This window comes from Cololabis saira, chromosome 3 (genome assembly GCF_033807715.1).
Source record: "Cololabis saira isolate AMF1-May2022 chromosome 3, fColSai1.1, whole genome shotgun sequence".
NCBI lineage: Eukaryota > Metazoa > Chordata > Actinopteri > Beloniformes > Belonidae > Cololabis > Cololabis saira.
Genome location: NC_084589.1, coordinates 1,242,201 through 1,258,101, shown reverse-complemented (window position 1 = coordinate 1,258,101; position 15,901 = coordinate 1,242,201). Strand labels below are relative to the sequence as shown.

The following is a 15,901-nucleotide window of genomic DNA, read 5'->3' as shown; positions in this document are numbered from 1 at the left end:
CCTTTCGACTTTTTTCTCATCATTTCGACTTTTTTGCGACATTTTGACTTTTTTCTCAAAATTGTACTTCAACATTAAACTCGACATTTCGACTTTTTTCTCGAAGTGCATAATGAAAAAAAAAAATCTAAATAAATAAATTTATAAAATATTATTTTAACTTTTCTCCTGCTTGGGCCTAATACTCTTCCATAGATTCGCGTAACAAAAAGTCATGTGGAAAGACATTTGCAGCCGAGGACCCAGTCCTAACTAATATAGAAACATGCAGCCTGTGTTGTCTTCACTTATACAAGACTTTTCATTTTTTGTGGCTCCAGACATATTTGTTTTTTGTGTTTTTGGTCCAATACAGTACGGCTCTTTTAACATTTTGGGTTGCCGAGCCCTGTTCTAGAAACATCTGGGAAAGTTGTTTCAGGTCATTTCCGTACAGAAAACTCCAAGCGTTCCTAAATGCAGCACTGCACCCTCAAAGAAAACGGCCCGTCCTTGAGGACGTGCCCCCTCATAACAAACAATGCAAACAGCACTAAAGTGCCTGTATATGAACTGAACAAACTGAATAAAATCAGTTTTGTCAACAGAAACTAGAATATACGGAAGAGTATTAGGGCCAGGCAGGAGAAAAATAAAAATAATATTTTAAAGGAAGATTTTTTTTTTTATTATGCACTTGGAGAAAAAAGTCAAAATGTCGAGATTAATGTTGAAATACAATTTCGCGAAAAAATTAAAAATGTTGAGGAAAAAAGTCAAAATTTCGTGAATAAAGTTGAAATGTTGAGAAAAAAGGCAAAATTTCGACTTTATTCTTGACATTTCGACTTTTTTCTTGAATCTTGAAATTTGTACTTTTTTCTCGAAATTGTATTTCAACATTTTTCTCGACATTTCGACTTTTTTTCTCGAAGTGCACAATAAAAAAAAATCTTCCTCTCTCAAATATTTCTTCTTCTGCATGGCCCTAATACTCTTCCATAAGAATAAACAGAGAAACAAAACCTTAAAACTGTTCAACGCAGTCAGAACTGCGAGTGAGAGAGAGGCGTGGGTGCAGTGGGGTTTTGTAGCTGGAAACATCTGAGTTGATGATGGCACATGCACCATCAGCAAGGACGGGCATCTTGAGTGAATGAGAACTCATTTGAAGCCAACTGTGGGCTCCTAATACCTCATGGCTGTGGCAACAATGATGTCAACCTTCCCAACCGTGGTCCAAGTGGTCAGATTAGCTTCTTGAGAAATAGTTAATCAAGACTAATGGAGCTTTTCCACTAGAACTTACTCAGCCCGACTCACCTGGGTTTGGTTCTTTCCCACTAGGGGTCTAACGTGCCGAGTAGATACTTTTCTGTAACTATTCTGTCGAGGTTCTAAGCTGCTGAGTCGGCTGTATCTGACATCATCACACTACAGGCCACCGATTGGTCGGGGGGTTGGAGTCAGACGTCTGAGTCAGGAGGAGGAAATCAGAGAAAGAGACTCTGATGGATTCTTGTTCATTTTATTCAACCAGCAACGGCAGCAAAAATCTGTTTGGTGATCCAACTCTGAGGGTCAGATGTTCATAAACCTGGTGCTGAGGAGAGAATTAAAAAGGGATCTAGACGGAGATAAGGAACGACCAGATCTACCAGGAGCTCTGTCTCTTCATAGCTGCTCACGGCTCCAGATGACTTTTCAGCAGCGCAGAGCAGTACTCGAGTTGTAAAAAGAAATCAGGGGGGTGGTGGATTTTATCTTATGGGGACAGATAATTTGTGCTGATTACAAATAATATAATATATTACAAATAATAGCAGTGACCAAAACAGCTGCAGAAATACTGCAGGAATGACATAGCAGCAGTTAAATGCAGCCTTCTGTAAGCTTTAAATATCCACTGGGCTTACATCAAATACATCAAAACACAACAATAAAAAACACTTTTCTGAACTTATCAATATGACTCTGTCCTTCACAGGATAAGTAACATGGATCACTGCAAAAACTCACAATCTTAACAAGAATATTTGTCTTATTTCTAGTTAAAATGTCTCATTTTAGTAAAAAAATATTATTACACTTAAAACAAGACTCATCACTGGAAAAAACAACAATTTTCACCTGTTTCAAGTAGATTTTCACTTGAAATAAGTAGAAAAATCTGCCAGTGGAACAAGATTTTTTTTGCTTGTAATAAGAAGATAAATGTTGTCCCACTGGCAGATTTTTCTACTTATTTCAAGTGAAAATTTACCTGAAACAGGTGAAAATTGTCAAATAAGTTATTTTTCTGGTGTTATTTTTCTGGTGATGAGTCTAAATGTTGAAATAGCAGTAAAACCACATTCATTGATGAAATGACATAAGGGATGGAAAGGAGGGATGGCAGTTTTACAGGGGGGATGATTTGGACCGTTTTTATTTCAGGGGGGATGATTTGGACTGTTTTTATTTCAGGGGGGATGCCATCCTCCCTCAACTCCAGTACTGGTGCCGAGACTAACTAACAAAAAAAAAAAGAGTCGCTGCTTGAATCTTCTCTCTCTCTCAGTTTTTAACTTGATATCAACCACAAGCCACAGATCCAGCAGCACATCTATCATCTCCTCCAGGTTCTACATCTTTAGTGTTGTTGTCTTCTTCATTTAGATACACAATCAAATACGTCACAGCAGCTTCACTCCAACCTCCTACTTCTGCTCCAGGTGCTGAATTGTTATGGAAAAGAAACCAGACCGAGTTGAGATGAGTAGAGCTGGTGCTAGTGGAAAAGTGCCATAAGTGGTGGCCTTTTCCCCACTGAAAGATTCCTGCGTCTGATCTTTGCCTCGGCCTTGCAGGTAAAGGTGGTGAGCAGTGTTCCTGTGCAGTAATGTGAGTACTGACTGCACACCTCACATGTCCCCCCTGGCTCTCCGGTGTACCTCGTTAACCCGGGACAACATGGACGCTTGTGCTCTGGCAGAGCACTTGGATATTTCCTGATGTCCATGGTGGATTCTGTCCAGCGTCTGCATCGGTACTGGGATGAGGATCGTTCTCCCTTTAGCAGCATCCTGTAGATTCCTAAACATTCCCTTGAGCTACAACCCTGATGTGACCCTGAGATGACTGTGACATGAGGAGAAAGAGTGTAATCTTTACATTAAATAAAACATTTAATCAATAGGACTGTTGCCAAATATTTGTATTGTTTTTAATGTTTAATTGTTTAGGTTTCATAGGCTCCTGTAAATGTCAAATGCATTTAACCAGCAAAGATAGAAAGTTACAATCACATAATTTACAGCTAAACTAGACAAACACACTGATACACCGATTAGACCAAAGGTTTGACCAAATGCATTTAACGTGGATTAATAAAATGCTCTTAACTGGCACAGTTTTGCAACTATTTCCGTGTTGGACAGAGAGAGATGTGGACAGACTGGTACAGCAAAGCAGCCCAAGAATTAAAATATGAACCTGTCAGTTTAACACAACACATGTTATTCTAGTCCAGGGGTCGGCAACCCGCGGCTCTAGAGCCGCATGCAGCTCTTTAGCGCCGCCCTAGTGGCTCCTGGAGCTTTTTCAAAAATGTTTGACCTTTTTTTTTTTTTCTTTTTTTTTTCTTTTTTGTCTTTTTCTCTCTTTTTTTCTTCTTTTTCTTCTTTTTTCTCTTTTTCTCTCTTTTTTCTTCTCTTTTTCTTTTTTTCCTTTTTTCCTTTTTTTCTTTTTTTCCCTTTTTTCTCTTTTCTCTTTTTTTTCCTTTTTCCTTTCCTTTTTAATCTTTCAACTTTTTTCTTGAAATTTTGACTTTTTTCTCTAAATTTGGACTTTTCTCGAAATTTTTACTTTTCTCTCGACATTTCGACTTTTTTCTGGACATTTCGACTTTTTTCTCGACATTTTGACTTTTTTCTCAACATTTCGACTTTTTTCTCAACATTTCGACTTTTTTCTCGACATTTTGACTTTTTTCTCAACATTTCGACTTTTTTCTCAACATTTCGACTTTTTTCTCGACATTTCGACTTTTTTCTCGACATTATGACTTTTTTCTCAACATTTCGACTTTTTTCTCGACATTTTGACTTTTTTCTCAACATTTTCACTTTTTCTCGACATTTAGACTTTTTTCTCATGCATAATGAAAACAAAATCTTCCCCCAGTTATAAGTAATATAGAAACATGCAGCATGTGTTTCTTCATTCTAAGACTTATACAAGACTTTTCATTTTTTGTGGCTCCAAACATATTTGTTTTTTGTGTTTTCGGTCCAATATTTCAACATTTTGGGTTGCCGACCCCTGCTATAGCCTGATAATGTGCTCCTGTGCGTGGTTGTAATGACAGTGAGGCATCACTGCAGGTCCTTCATGTCCCAGATGAACGAGAGTGGGAACTCCTTCATTTCCCTCTGAAAGAGTTGGTCGAAGCGCTGGTTCTGAGCCACGCTGAAGTGGTTCTTCCAGTCGCCAACGGTGCCTTGGGTTCACATGAAGAAGAGAGACCACAGTTAGTCCTGATGTCTTTAAGAACTGACAACTGTCTGCAGAACCTGAAACTCTGATCCAGATCAATGTGGAAAGATTTGATTGGATCTTTATTTTTCAATCCGCTGACCTGACCAGAGTGCTGTACCTAATACAAGACAGAACAAGGTTCAGTGAAGGAGAAACACAAATGAAGGCATCACACGCTGAGAGGAAGAGCTTAAAACTTTCCAAGAAGAGTCAATAAAGATAAGAATCTCAATGTGTTTGTCCAGGTTCAAATTAAAAACAGCAGTGTCGTGCATGAACGCGTTCAAATGAACATGTTCATTTCTGTGAGAACGTTGAACTGAATGCATCATATTTGCAAATAAAGAACTTGAACTTGTTCATTCTGCAGATCACCAACTGGAATTTGAACTGTTCAGATTATGTGAGTTTCAGCTTCACTGTTTAGGTCCAATGATTATGGAATAATCCTCCTCATTTCACCAGCGGGCGGCGCATTTAAAATACTCAATGAGACGATGACTTCACACTACATTACCCACAATGCAGTGCACTAGTATAGCAACCGGCACCAGCTCCATGGCAACGGTGGCCCGAGCCCGGTGCATCTTTACATGACCAGTGAAGAGAGAGACATTGCAGACGCAGCGTCAGCGAGCCGTCAGATGATGATCCTTATCATTATCTGCAGGAATTTTACACATCGTCTCCCAAAGAGTCCGACGGTAAAATTAAATCTAACCTTTCTGTTGCAAATTATGTCCACCTGCACTGAGAAAACAAGTCCTAACATCTGCCTCGTCAACTTCACATTGTAAACGTCATGTGGAGTTAAAGCTTCCGTCCAGTGGGAGGAAATATCTGCAAGTCCTTGACAATCAAACAAAGTGATCAGGAAAGACCAGGAAGACCCAACAGCCCCAAACCACCCCAGTCACTGCTGCTCCTTCAGGGTTGATTTACCTGCAACAGGTAGAAACACTGATAATGGACTACATTGTTGGAGATTTACAGCCTCTGAGTAAAGTTGAAAAGCCACCAGGACAATAATGATTGTATAGTGAACAGTTTTAGGATAGGGGGTGTTTCATTCGTACTTCTCACCTGAAAATATTGAAATGAACTGAATTTGAACTAGTTCAAAGTGAAAATGGTGAACTATGAACGTGAACTGTTCATTTTTAAACTATGTGAACTGAACTTTCAACTAGTTCATGAGAAGTAGGAACTTGTACAACACTGGGCCACAGGGGCTCCATGACCTCAGTTTCACTTTCATTCAAACTCGGCTAGCACCACACAGACTTTCAGAACTTTAAATCATTCCAACAGACCTGGAGACAATAAAATACAAAATCAAACATACAATCTCAATTCATAAAGTACATAAAAAAAAATTACAAATAAGAAATAAAGAAAAACATCATACAAATCATAAATATAATTTGATGTATTGATCTCACTCAATCAGATACGCTATATGATGTTAAGGTGACAACAACAAATACATTCTTAGGCCACGTTCACACGGAGCCGGGTATTTACAAAAACGGATATTTCCCCCTCTATGTTTTGAAAAATCCCATCATTTACACAAACCCACATAAATATCTGTTAAGGTGCTATGAGCAGCCAAACCTACAGGGGGCAGTGTAACGAGAAGATAAAGTCATGCTAGCCAATCAGAATCCTGGAAAAAAACATCAACAAATGACACAAGTAACTTCCAGTTACTTCCAAGATGAACCAGAGTCTTTGGTTTGGAGTGACAGAGAAGTGGAGTTACTTCTCAACATTTCGACTTTTTTCTCAAAATCTCGACTTTCTACTTGACTTTTCGTCCCTTTTCTCAAAATTTCAACTTTTTTCTCGACTTTTTTCTCAAAATTTCAACTTTCTTCTCAGCTTTTTTCTCTCAAAATTTCTTCTTGACATTTCGTCTTTTTTCTCAAAATTTACACTTTTTCCTCAAAATTTCAACTTTTTTCTTGACTTTCTTCTCGGCATTTTGACTATTTTCTCAAAATCTCAACTTTCTTCTCGACATTTCGTCCTTTTTCTCAAAATTTCAACTTTTTTCTCAAAATTTCAACTTTCTTCTCGACTTTTTTCTCTCAAAATTTCAAGTTCCCGACATTTCGTCTTTTTTCTCGAAAATTCTCAAAAACGGATATTTCCCCCCTCTACGTTTTGAAAAATACCATCATTTACACAAACCTGCATAAATATCTGTTAAGGTGCTATGAGCAGCCAAACCTACAGGGGGCAGTGTAACGAGAAGATAAAGTCATGCTAGCCAATCAGAATCCTGGAAAAAAACATCAACAAATGACACGAGTAACTTCCAGTTACTTCCAAGATGAACCAGAGTCTTTAGTTTGGAGTGACAGAGAAGTGGAGTTACTTTTAAGTGTGACGTTAGAATATAAAACAGGTAAAATACAAGAAAATATTGACGGTTACAAACTAATTGTAAACACAGGTGTCACTCATGACGCTGGTGACGTTTCTGTCTCATAATGTGACGTTCTGAAGCCTAAATGTCCGTTTCTCTCTGTTTACAAGCAAACGTGAAGACAGAGTTTTTAAAAATCTCCACTTTGGCCGGAGTTTTCAGAAATGATGGCTTTTGGTGACTTTGAGCTCCATTTTCGTGTAAACGAACGGCCAAAACGCATGAAAACACCACCATTTCTGCTACGTGTAAACAGGGCCTGAGTCTTCGTTTCAAATCAGCCTCTTTTGATGTCACGAATCTCACCTGGAAGGGTTTTCCAATATGCAACATATCTATAAAGTACTGTCATCTGCATAGAGTCAGACTTAGGGAAGGGTAACATAATCCCACCACTATTCACCCTCAAGTGTTATATGAATGAATATTTGAACAATAAGTTATATTATTACAAACGTGAAGACAGAGCTATATAAATAAAATTGAATTGAAATTATTACAGAGAAATTTAGGAGTCCGAGTGTTAATAATTCTATGGAAATATGTAAGTACATAAGTGGATATGCTATCCTCAACCCTCAGCCAGGAGAGACGTTCACGCATTTCTGCAACACTTGTACTGGGAGAACAACCAAGAACACACTGCAAAAACTCAAAATCCTACCAGGAATATTTGTCTTATTTCTAGTTAAAATGTCTCATTTTTAGTTAAAAAATCTCATTACACTTAAAACAAGACTCATTACCAGAAAAATAACTAGTTATTTGACAATTTTCACCTGTTTCAAGTAAATTTTCACTTGAAATAAGTAGAAAAATCTACCAGTGGGACAAGATTTATCTTCTCATTACAAGCAAAATGTAAAAATTCAAAAGTGAAAATTGTTTTTTTTTTTTTTCCAGTGATGAGTCTTGTTTTAAGTGTAATGAGATCTTTTGGCTAAAAATGAGACATTTTAACTAGAAATAAGACAAATATTCTTGTTAAGATGTTGAGTTTTTGCAGTGCAAGTGTTGCAGCCTTGCTTTGAGCCACTTAATGTTTTTTTAGAAGACTGTTGGATGCAGCAGACCAAACAACTCAGTCATCTAAATGACACAAAACCAATTAACTAACAACTTTACGAAATGGTGCACATTTACGGCAACAGCTCTGCCCATTTTGGCTACAACTTTGTTGATGTGATCAGACTATGACGATGTACAATCCAGCCAAAGTCCAAGAAGCTTCACAGTTTTTACTTGCTGAATTGTTTGCAATTGACATGCCTCCTCAGTCATCCCGTTAACACCATTGGAGAAGAGATCTCTAAGAGCTCTCTTCAGAATCCTATGGATGATGTCCCAGGATGTTTGCCTAGTTCAGGGTTGACAACCCAAAATGTTAAAAGAGCCATATTGTACCAAAAACACAAAAAACAAATATGTCTGGAGCCGCAAAAAATGAAAAGTCTTGTATCAGCCTTAGAATGAAGGCAAATGGCGAAAAAATGTTGAGAAAAAAGTTGAAATGTTGAGGAAATAGTCAAAATTTTGAGAAAAAAGTTGAAATGTCGAGATTAATGTTGAAGTGCAATCTCGAGAAAAAAGTCGAAATGTCGAGAAAAAAGTCAAAATTTTGAGAAAAAAGTCGAAATGTTGAGAAAAAAGTTGAAATGTTGAGGAAATAGTCAACATTTTGAGAAAAAAGTCGAAATGTCCAGAAAAAAGTCGAAATGTCGAGATTAATGTTGAAGTGCAATGTCGAGAAAAAAGTCGAAATGTCGAGATTAAAGAGGAAAGGAAAAAGGAAGAAAAAAGAGAAAAAAAGGAAAAAAAAGAAGAAAAAAGAGAAAAAAAGAGAAAAAAAAGAAGAAAAAAAGGAAAAAAAAGGTCAAACATTTTTGAAAAAGCTCCAGGGAACCACTGGGGCGGCGCTAAAGAGCCGTATGCGGTTCTAGAGCCGTGGGTTGCCGACCCCTGGACTAGTTCTTCCACATGTGGACTCACCTTTCCTCATGAAGCGTCCCAGGTGGTGGCTGAGCAACTCTCCAGAGACCTGCTCATAGTTGGCCTGAGGGTTCTTCCTCATGGTGCTGAAGGTGCTGTGCTTCACCATGCTGGCCAACTGCTCTTCAGTCAGCTCTTTTCCCAGGAACATGGAGATCCTCTTTATGGCTGAGCGCAGGTCCTGCATGACAACACAGCAGGACATCCACCCTGAGAGCACTCACATCTGAGCGTTGGAGCATGTTCACGTCACAGGTGTGAGCTCCTACCTGGATCATTTCTTCATACATAACGACCAGCATGTTCATCTCATCCTTGTGCGAGTACCAGTTCTTAATGTGCTCAAACCAGCTGCATCCAAATACTGAAATGACAACGCACGACATCAGCAAAAACAGTTAGATCAAGCATCACTCTAGAAGAACAGAGCTCACCTTCTCCTCTAAGAAACTTCTCAAAGAAGTCATCAAAGCTCTTCGGGGTTTCCAGCATGTTGGCAACTTTATGGAAGTGGTAGTAGGACACTAGAACGTCTTTGGGATTTCTGGCCACATAGATCACCTGAAACAGGTCAAGTGTTCACGTCAGTGATGTCCAAGTGACGGAAATGAGTTTGGATGCATGTTAGGGCTAAAAGACACGAACATTTCAAGCTTTTGATGTGGAACATGCCTTGCTAAAAGATGATCTCTAAAGAGATACGGTCAAGATATTTACATTCTCCAAGAGGAATCTTCTGTTTCTCCCTTTCCCAAGTTAGGATGGTGTTGTCCTCGACAGCATCCGTCTTTCCAATCCCCCATTGACGTCACTCGCTCAACGTACTTCCATCTACGTAATAGTTCAGACTTGTGCCCGTCTCCCACACCCAACACAACTGCTATTCTGGTCCACGTCCTGGTTGCATCCCGTCTTGATTTCTTGTAATTTTTTTTTTTTTTTTTTTTTCTTCCAAATTTTTCTTCCAAATTTTTGCAACAAGAAGACGGGAGCCCTCCTGCCCTGACGGGACATTCTTTGCTGGATATTCGATGGATGCGTATAAAGCGTGGAAGCCGTTATGTTTGGCAATTTTGTCAGTCGAGGATGCAGAAGATGCCTACATATTTGGATTTATGATCGCAGGATTTCTCCTGATTATCTCCTTGATTGGAGGAGGCAGTTTCCTGATGTATCGACAAATGCGTAAGTCGTCGGCGGCCTCTTTCAGCCACTTTGCAAGGCTGCCGGACGTGGCAGAAGGATCAAGCAAAGCGATCAGCGCTCTGACTTTTACGCTGGGGGAGCAGGCCCGTAAGCTGGATGCGATTCTCGAGCAGAACCGCAGGCTGGCGGGGGGCTTTGAGCTCATTAACAAGATGGATAACAACATGGAGAAGCTGAGAGCTCAGCTTGGCCGGAATTGATTGATCACTATTTCGTCTGATTGAAGTCGCTGATGATGATCAGAGACTGGAAAGGCAGACGGAAAATTACTGGGCTGCCTGTCCCCTAGCCCTTCCCTCTCCCAAAACACCTGAGGATCCGCCCCCAGAACTGTACGGCTGCCCGAAACCATCAAGGACGCTTGGGTGCTCTCTCTGGGCGAAAGGTCCTCGGACTTATCGCGTCACAGACTCTCACATACACACTGACACACTCACCCCCCTCTCCTCATCCAACCGCCTTCCTGGCTCCCCCTCTTATCAACCCCCCTGACAAGGACGTTCGGGTTTGAGCGCCAGCTACGCGGCCCTCACTTGGATGAACTTGCCGGGACCACCCCCCCCCCCCCCCCGCGATGCCCACCCCCCATCACCCACATGCAAGTCTTGTGATGTCTGTGCTTCGTGTGCTGCGAGGTGTTTTTTTGCAACTTGATATTGTGTATTGTATGATATTCAATGTGAAGATGTACTTTTTTTTCTCCTCCCCCCCCTATCCCAGTGTTACCCTTTGGAAAACAGGCGCACAATTCCATCGTGCGCCGCCGGTGTATCCGAAGTCAAAAACAGTTTTCTAAACTGACTCAATAAAGCTGATTCTGATTCTGATTCTGAATTCTGCTTGGTTTACCGGACAAATCTCCAGCTGCTTCAAAGCATCAGGCGAGCTACGGGAGACACCAACGTTGCGTTTCTTCACTTTGAAGCAGAACAAAGTAGAATATTGTAAGACTCGCTCAGCCGTTGAGCTCCTTCATCCGCATCAGTGACTCCAACATGTTTACGTGTTGTTGTGCCATCACCGTGGTGCTCCCGCACCATGTCTTTTGCCAAGCTTGCATGTTACTCATTTTTCAGTTTTGTGAAGCGTGAAGTCCTCGCACACTTTAGAGGACTTTGGTCGAACTGTTTTTTCTGCATCGGTTACTCATAAAATCGACTTAATTTTCTTTAAAAATACCACCTCCCGCCTCCGTTCAACTGGCTTTGCAGGTTGAGGTTTTGTTTTAACTTTATTTCAGTCAGCCAGCATTGAAAAAGCTCTACAGATGAAGGTAAATGAACCTGCGACATTTTGGAATCAGAGCCCTGGAGAAAGTTTCGGGATTCCTAAAGATCCCAGAGTTATTTACTTAGGACTGATACCAGAGGATGTAATAAATAAAGAGGACATATACATTTTTAAAATTCTATCTCTTGCGGCTAAGAAAGCCATTAGAGAAATTGTCTGAAGATGGACTCACCTGGACTGAGCCAATGGTTGGACATTGTAGAAGAAATACGATCAATGGAACAAATTACCTACAGGCTACGACTTAAAACAGAGATGTACTTAGCAAGATGGACAAAATGGCATAATTATATAAGACAGTAGTGTCTCCCCCCTTGTTTTATTGTATTGTATACCTGTTTTTGTTGTTGTTTTTCTATTACTGGCTGAAAATTGAGAAAAAAAAAAAAAAAAAAACCTGCGACGTGGCAAGTGACGCATAAATTGCAGCCCTCTGGTCATCCCGCTGCTGCTTCCACCTGCCTGCTGTGTGCTGTTGACGTCCAGGTCCTGGTCCAGGTTTCTACCCCCTTATGATCCAGGTCCTGGTCCAGGTTTCTACCCCCTTATGATCCAGGTCCTGGTCCAGGTTTCTTCCTCCTAAAGGGGAGTTTTTCTTGCCACTGTTTTGCTTAATGTTTTTCTCCCACTAGGGGAGTTTTTACCTGCCATTGTTTATGTAATAATTGCTCGGGGGTTTATGTTCTGGGTTTCTGGAAAGGGTCTACACCAGGGGTCGGCAACCGAAAATGTTGAAAGAGCCATTTTGGACAAAAAACACAAAAAAACAAATATGTCTAGAGCCGCAAAAAATGAAAAGTCTTGTATCAGCCTTATAATGACGACAACACATGCTGCATGTTTCTATATTAGTTATAACTGGGGAAAGATTTTTTTTTTTCACTATGCATTTCGAGAAAAAAGTTGAAATGTTGAGAAAAAAGACAAAATTTCGAGAAAAAAGTCGAAATGTTGAGAAAAAAGTCAAAATGTCGAGAAAAAAAGTCAAAATTTTGAGAAAAAAGTTTAAATGTCGAGAAAAAAGTCGAAATGTCAAGATTAATGTTGAAGTACAATCTTGAGAAAAAAGTTGAAATGTTGAGAAAAAAGACGAAATGTTGAGAAAAAAGTCAAAATTTCGAGAAAAAAGGCGAAATGTTGAGAAAAAAGTCAAAATTTCGAGAAAAAAGTTGAAATGTCGAGATCAATGTTAAAGTATAATCTTGAGAAAAAAGTCGAAATGTCGAGAAAAAAGTCAAAATTTCGAGAAAGAAGGAAAGGAAAAAATAGAAGAAAAAAGAAAAAAAGAAGAAAAAAAGAGAAAAAAAGGAAAAAAAGAGAAAAAAAGGGAAAAAAAGGTGAAACATTTTTTTGAAAAAACTCCAGGAGCCACTAGGGCAGCACTAAAAAGCTACATGCGGCTCTAGAGCCGTGGGTTGCCGACCCCCGGTCTAGAGACAACATCTGTTGTATTAGACGCTATACAAATGAAATTGAATTGAATAAATTGCGCTACACAATGAATCGATAATGAAATTCGTTGCCGCCACTTTTAATAATCTATTTTTCTGGATTGGTTGTTGCAGCCCTAGTGTGTGGTGCTGACCTTGCCTTTCCTCTGGCTCAGATCCAGGGGCAGGAAGTGGTGCAGCAGGTGGGTGACACACATCCTGGGGGACGGAGCCCGCATGAAGGCCTGGCTGTTGTCCTTCACCTCGATCCAGGGGACCAGCTCCGCGTTGCTGCGGCTGCTGCCGACGGCGCTCACATCCCCCCTCGCCTCCAGCAGCAGCATGATCTGCTGCATCCAGATGGTCCCTGACAACCAGAACAGATTACAAAAGAAAATAACTGATCACACCCTTTCTGAAATCACCCAAGGGGTCTAGCCAAAGCTCTCCTGAAACCCATTTGGACGGGGCTTTGGGTGGCTCACTGAACCGAGAATTAAATAGTTACAAACAGTAATAGACAAATGGCTCTTATTAACATATGAACAATTTAAAAGTGAAAGGTGCAGCAGTATGAGGTCGGCATGGTTATTGAAAGGTGCATTGTCACAGCATATGATTGTGTTATTATTATTAAGGCCTAGCACTGACAGTGCGAAGGCCCTATTGTATCTGTAGGAATTGTTCTCGTTCTCGTTTTTATTTTCCTCTTTTTTCTTCCGACAAAAGGAGGGCCTTTTTTCCCCCTAAACGTGCCCAAAAAGTCACCGAATTTTGCACGCAAGCCAGGCCTGGTGAAAAATGTGATATTTAATGGTTTGCATTAATGGGCGTGGCGTAATGGCTCAACAGTGCCCCCTAGAAAACTTTGTGCCTCAAGCCCCACAATACGGTTTGACGTACATGAACGAAAATCGGTACACACCTGTATCATGTCACAACTTAAAGAAAAGTCTCTTGGCGCCATGGCCGAAACCAAACAGGAAGTCGGCCATTTTGAATTAATCGTGTCATTTGGGCGGAAATTATGCCATTTTTATTTGTTTTACTTGTTTTTCCAAATTCCTTTTTAGGATTAGCGGTTTTTAATGGATAATTATCCTCATTATCATATTCACATGGATCTACTTGAGGGAGGAGACAGGGAGGAGTGTTGTACTCCCGCATGTGCCCTCAAATCCACGTTGATTGTGATATTCAAATAAAGGATTTGGGCGTATGCAGTTTTGAACATCTGAATTTATTTTTGAGTACGCAAGAATTCCACGCATGGATTCACGTTGAAATCCACGCACTCTTTGTACATGAGGCCCCTGGCCTGTCTCTGCTAAGGACTTCAGATAAAAGTGAAGTCAATATTTATTCCCCAAACACCTCAGAGACCCAACAGCCCATGATTTAATCACCCTTGATGGAATTATCTTTGCTGATCCCGGTCCCAATGATCCGAGTCTGAGTCTGATTTCTATTATCCCACTTCTAACAGCTCTTTTATATCTTGAATGTTTTCACTGCAAAAACTCAAAATCTTAACAAGAATATTTGTCTTATTTCTAGTTAAAATGTCTCATTTTTAGTCAAAAAATATTATTATACTTAAAACAAGAGTCATTACCAGAAAAATAACTTTTTATTTGACAATTTTCACCTGTTTCAAGTAGATTTTCACTTGAAATAAGTAGAAAAATCTGCCAGTGGAACAAGATTTTTTTGCTTGTAATGAGAAGATAAATCTCAGATAAATCTGGAAAAATGTGAAAATCTACTTGAAACAGGTGAAAAGTGTCAAATAACTTATTATTATTATTATTAACTTATAATAGTTATTTATCCGGTGATGAGTCTTGTTTTAAGTGTAATGAGATTTTTTGACTAAAAATGAGACATTTTAACTAGAAATAAGACAATATTCCTGGTAAGATTTTGAGTTTTTGCAGTGCATTATTATTGTTGACTTATTTCCAGCTCTCTTCATGTTTTCAGTCCTCTGCTGTGTTTCTCTGCAGGTTTCTTTTCTCCAGCAGGTTCTGATCTGGTCTGGAAGCTCCGGGTCTGAGTCCGACTCACCTGACTTGGGATAAGTGACGATGAACAGGTCGGAGTCCCGGAGCTGCAGCCGGGAGATCAGGTCCACCTCTCCGGGGTCGTGGAGCCCAGAGATCAGGTTGAAGCCTCTGTGGGGGACCAGCGGGAGGTGGGGGGGCTGGTTCTGGTCGGGATCCATGACAAGCACGAGCAGGAACCCCCGGGGACTGATCCGGACACGAGCAGGAGCAGCGCTGTTCTGGACCGGCTCCTGCAGGACTCTGGCCCAGGTTGGATCCAGGCAGGATCTCCAGGCAATAGTCAATGTGTGATAGGATCATTGAATGGAAAAACATTATTGCTGCACTGTCAGTCAATGAGTTCCTGATTTATCTGACGTTTGCCAAGCCATATTTAACAGAGCTACACACTCTCTTGATGTGCTTCCTGAAGGAGAGTGTCGGGTCCAGGACGACTCCCAGATATAGAATATATTGAACTCTCACCGCTGACACGCTCCATGGACCTATAGGTGAAGTATGAACTTAAACAGTGGCGTAGCCACGGGTGTGCTGGTGTCGTGCCAAAAAGTGATTCTCTGCCAGAATCTGATTTCTCCCCTGAAAATGGGTCTTATTACCTGCCAAAAATTGATTGAAGGCCAAATACAGTTAATGAAGTGTGTGCTTGTAGTGATTGTAGTCCTAAAGAGAGGTATATGAGGTATTAGGTGGAATTATGGAAGAATTCGTTTTTACAGTCTCTGCAACACAGAACATGAAGCAAAAAAAGGCGACTGACCTTTGTAGAAAAGTAAAATGTTTGAAGTTTACACCTTAATATTGGGGACACGCTTTAATAGTGTACGCAGCCGGCTCTTGTGCCCAGAGGGAGGCTTTGTTCCCTCCCCTGCTACACGTCATTCAAGCAGCCAATCAGCACAGAGCCTCATTATCATAGCCCCGCCCCCTCAGGATCACTCACAGAGAAGGAGGTTAGAAGCGGTAAAACTAGAGACATGGCCCAGAGG

The 15,901-nt window shown here is 40.4% G+C and overlaps 1 protein-coding gene across 1 annotated transcript; it reads right to left on the bottom strand.

Annotated features, from left to right (window-relative positions):
• Positions 1-3,652: 3,652 nt before the first annotated feature.
• On the bottom strand, positions 3,653-15,887 carry LOC133424482 (amine sulfotransferase-like). Its single transcript, XM_061715125.1, has 6 exons — positions 14,914-15,887; positions 13,002-13,213; positions 9,355-9,481; positions 9,190-9,284; positions 8,921-9,101; positions 3,653-4,459 (listed from the first exon to the last, which is right to left on the bottom strand). The coding sequence occupies exons 1-6, from the start codon at positions 15,068-15,070 to the stop codon at positions 4,335-4,337; spliced, it is 897 nt and encodes a 298-aa protein (XP_061571109.1). The 5' UTR covers positions 15,071-15,887; the 3' UTR covers positions 3,653-4,334.
• Positions 15,888-15,901: the final 14 nt, after the last annotated feature.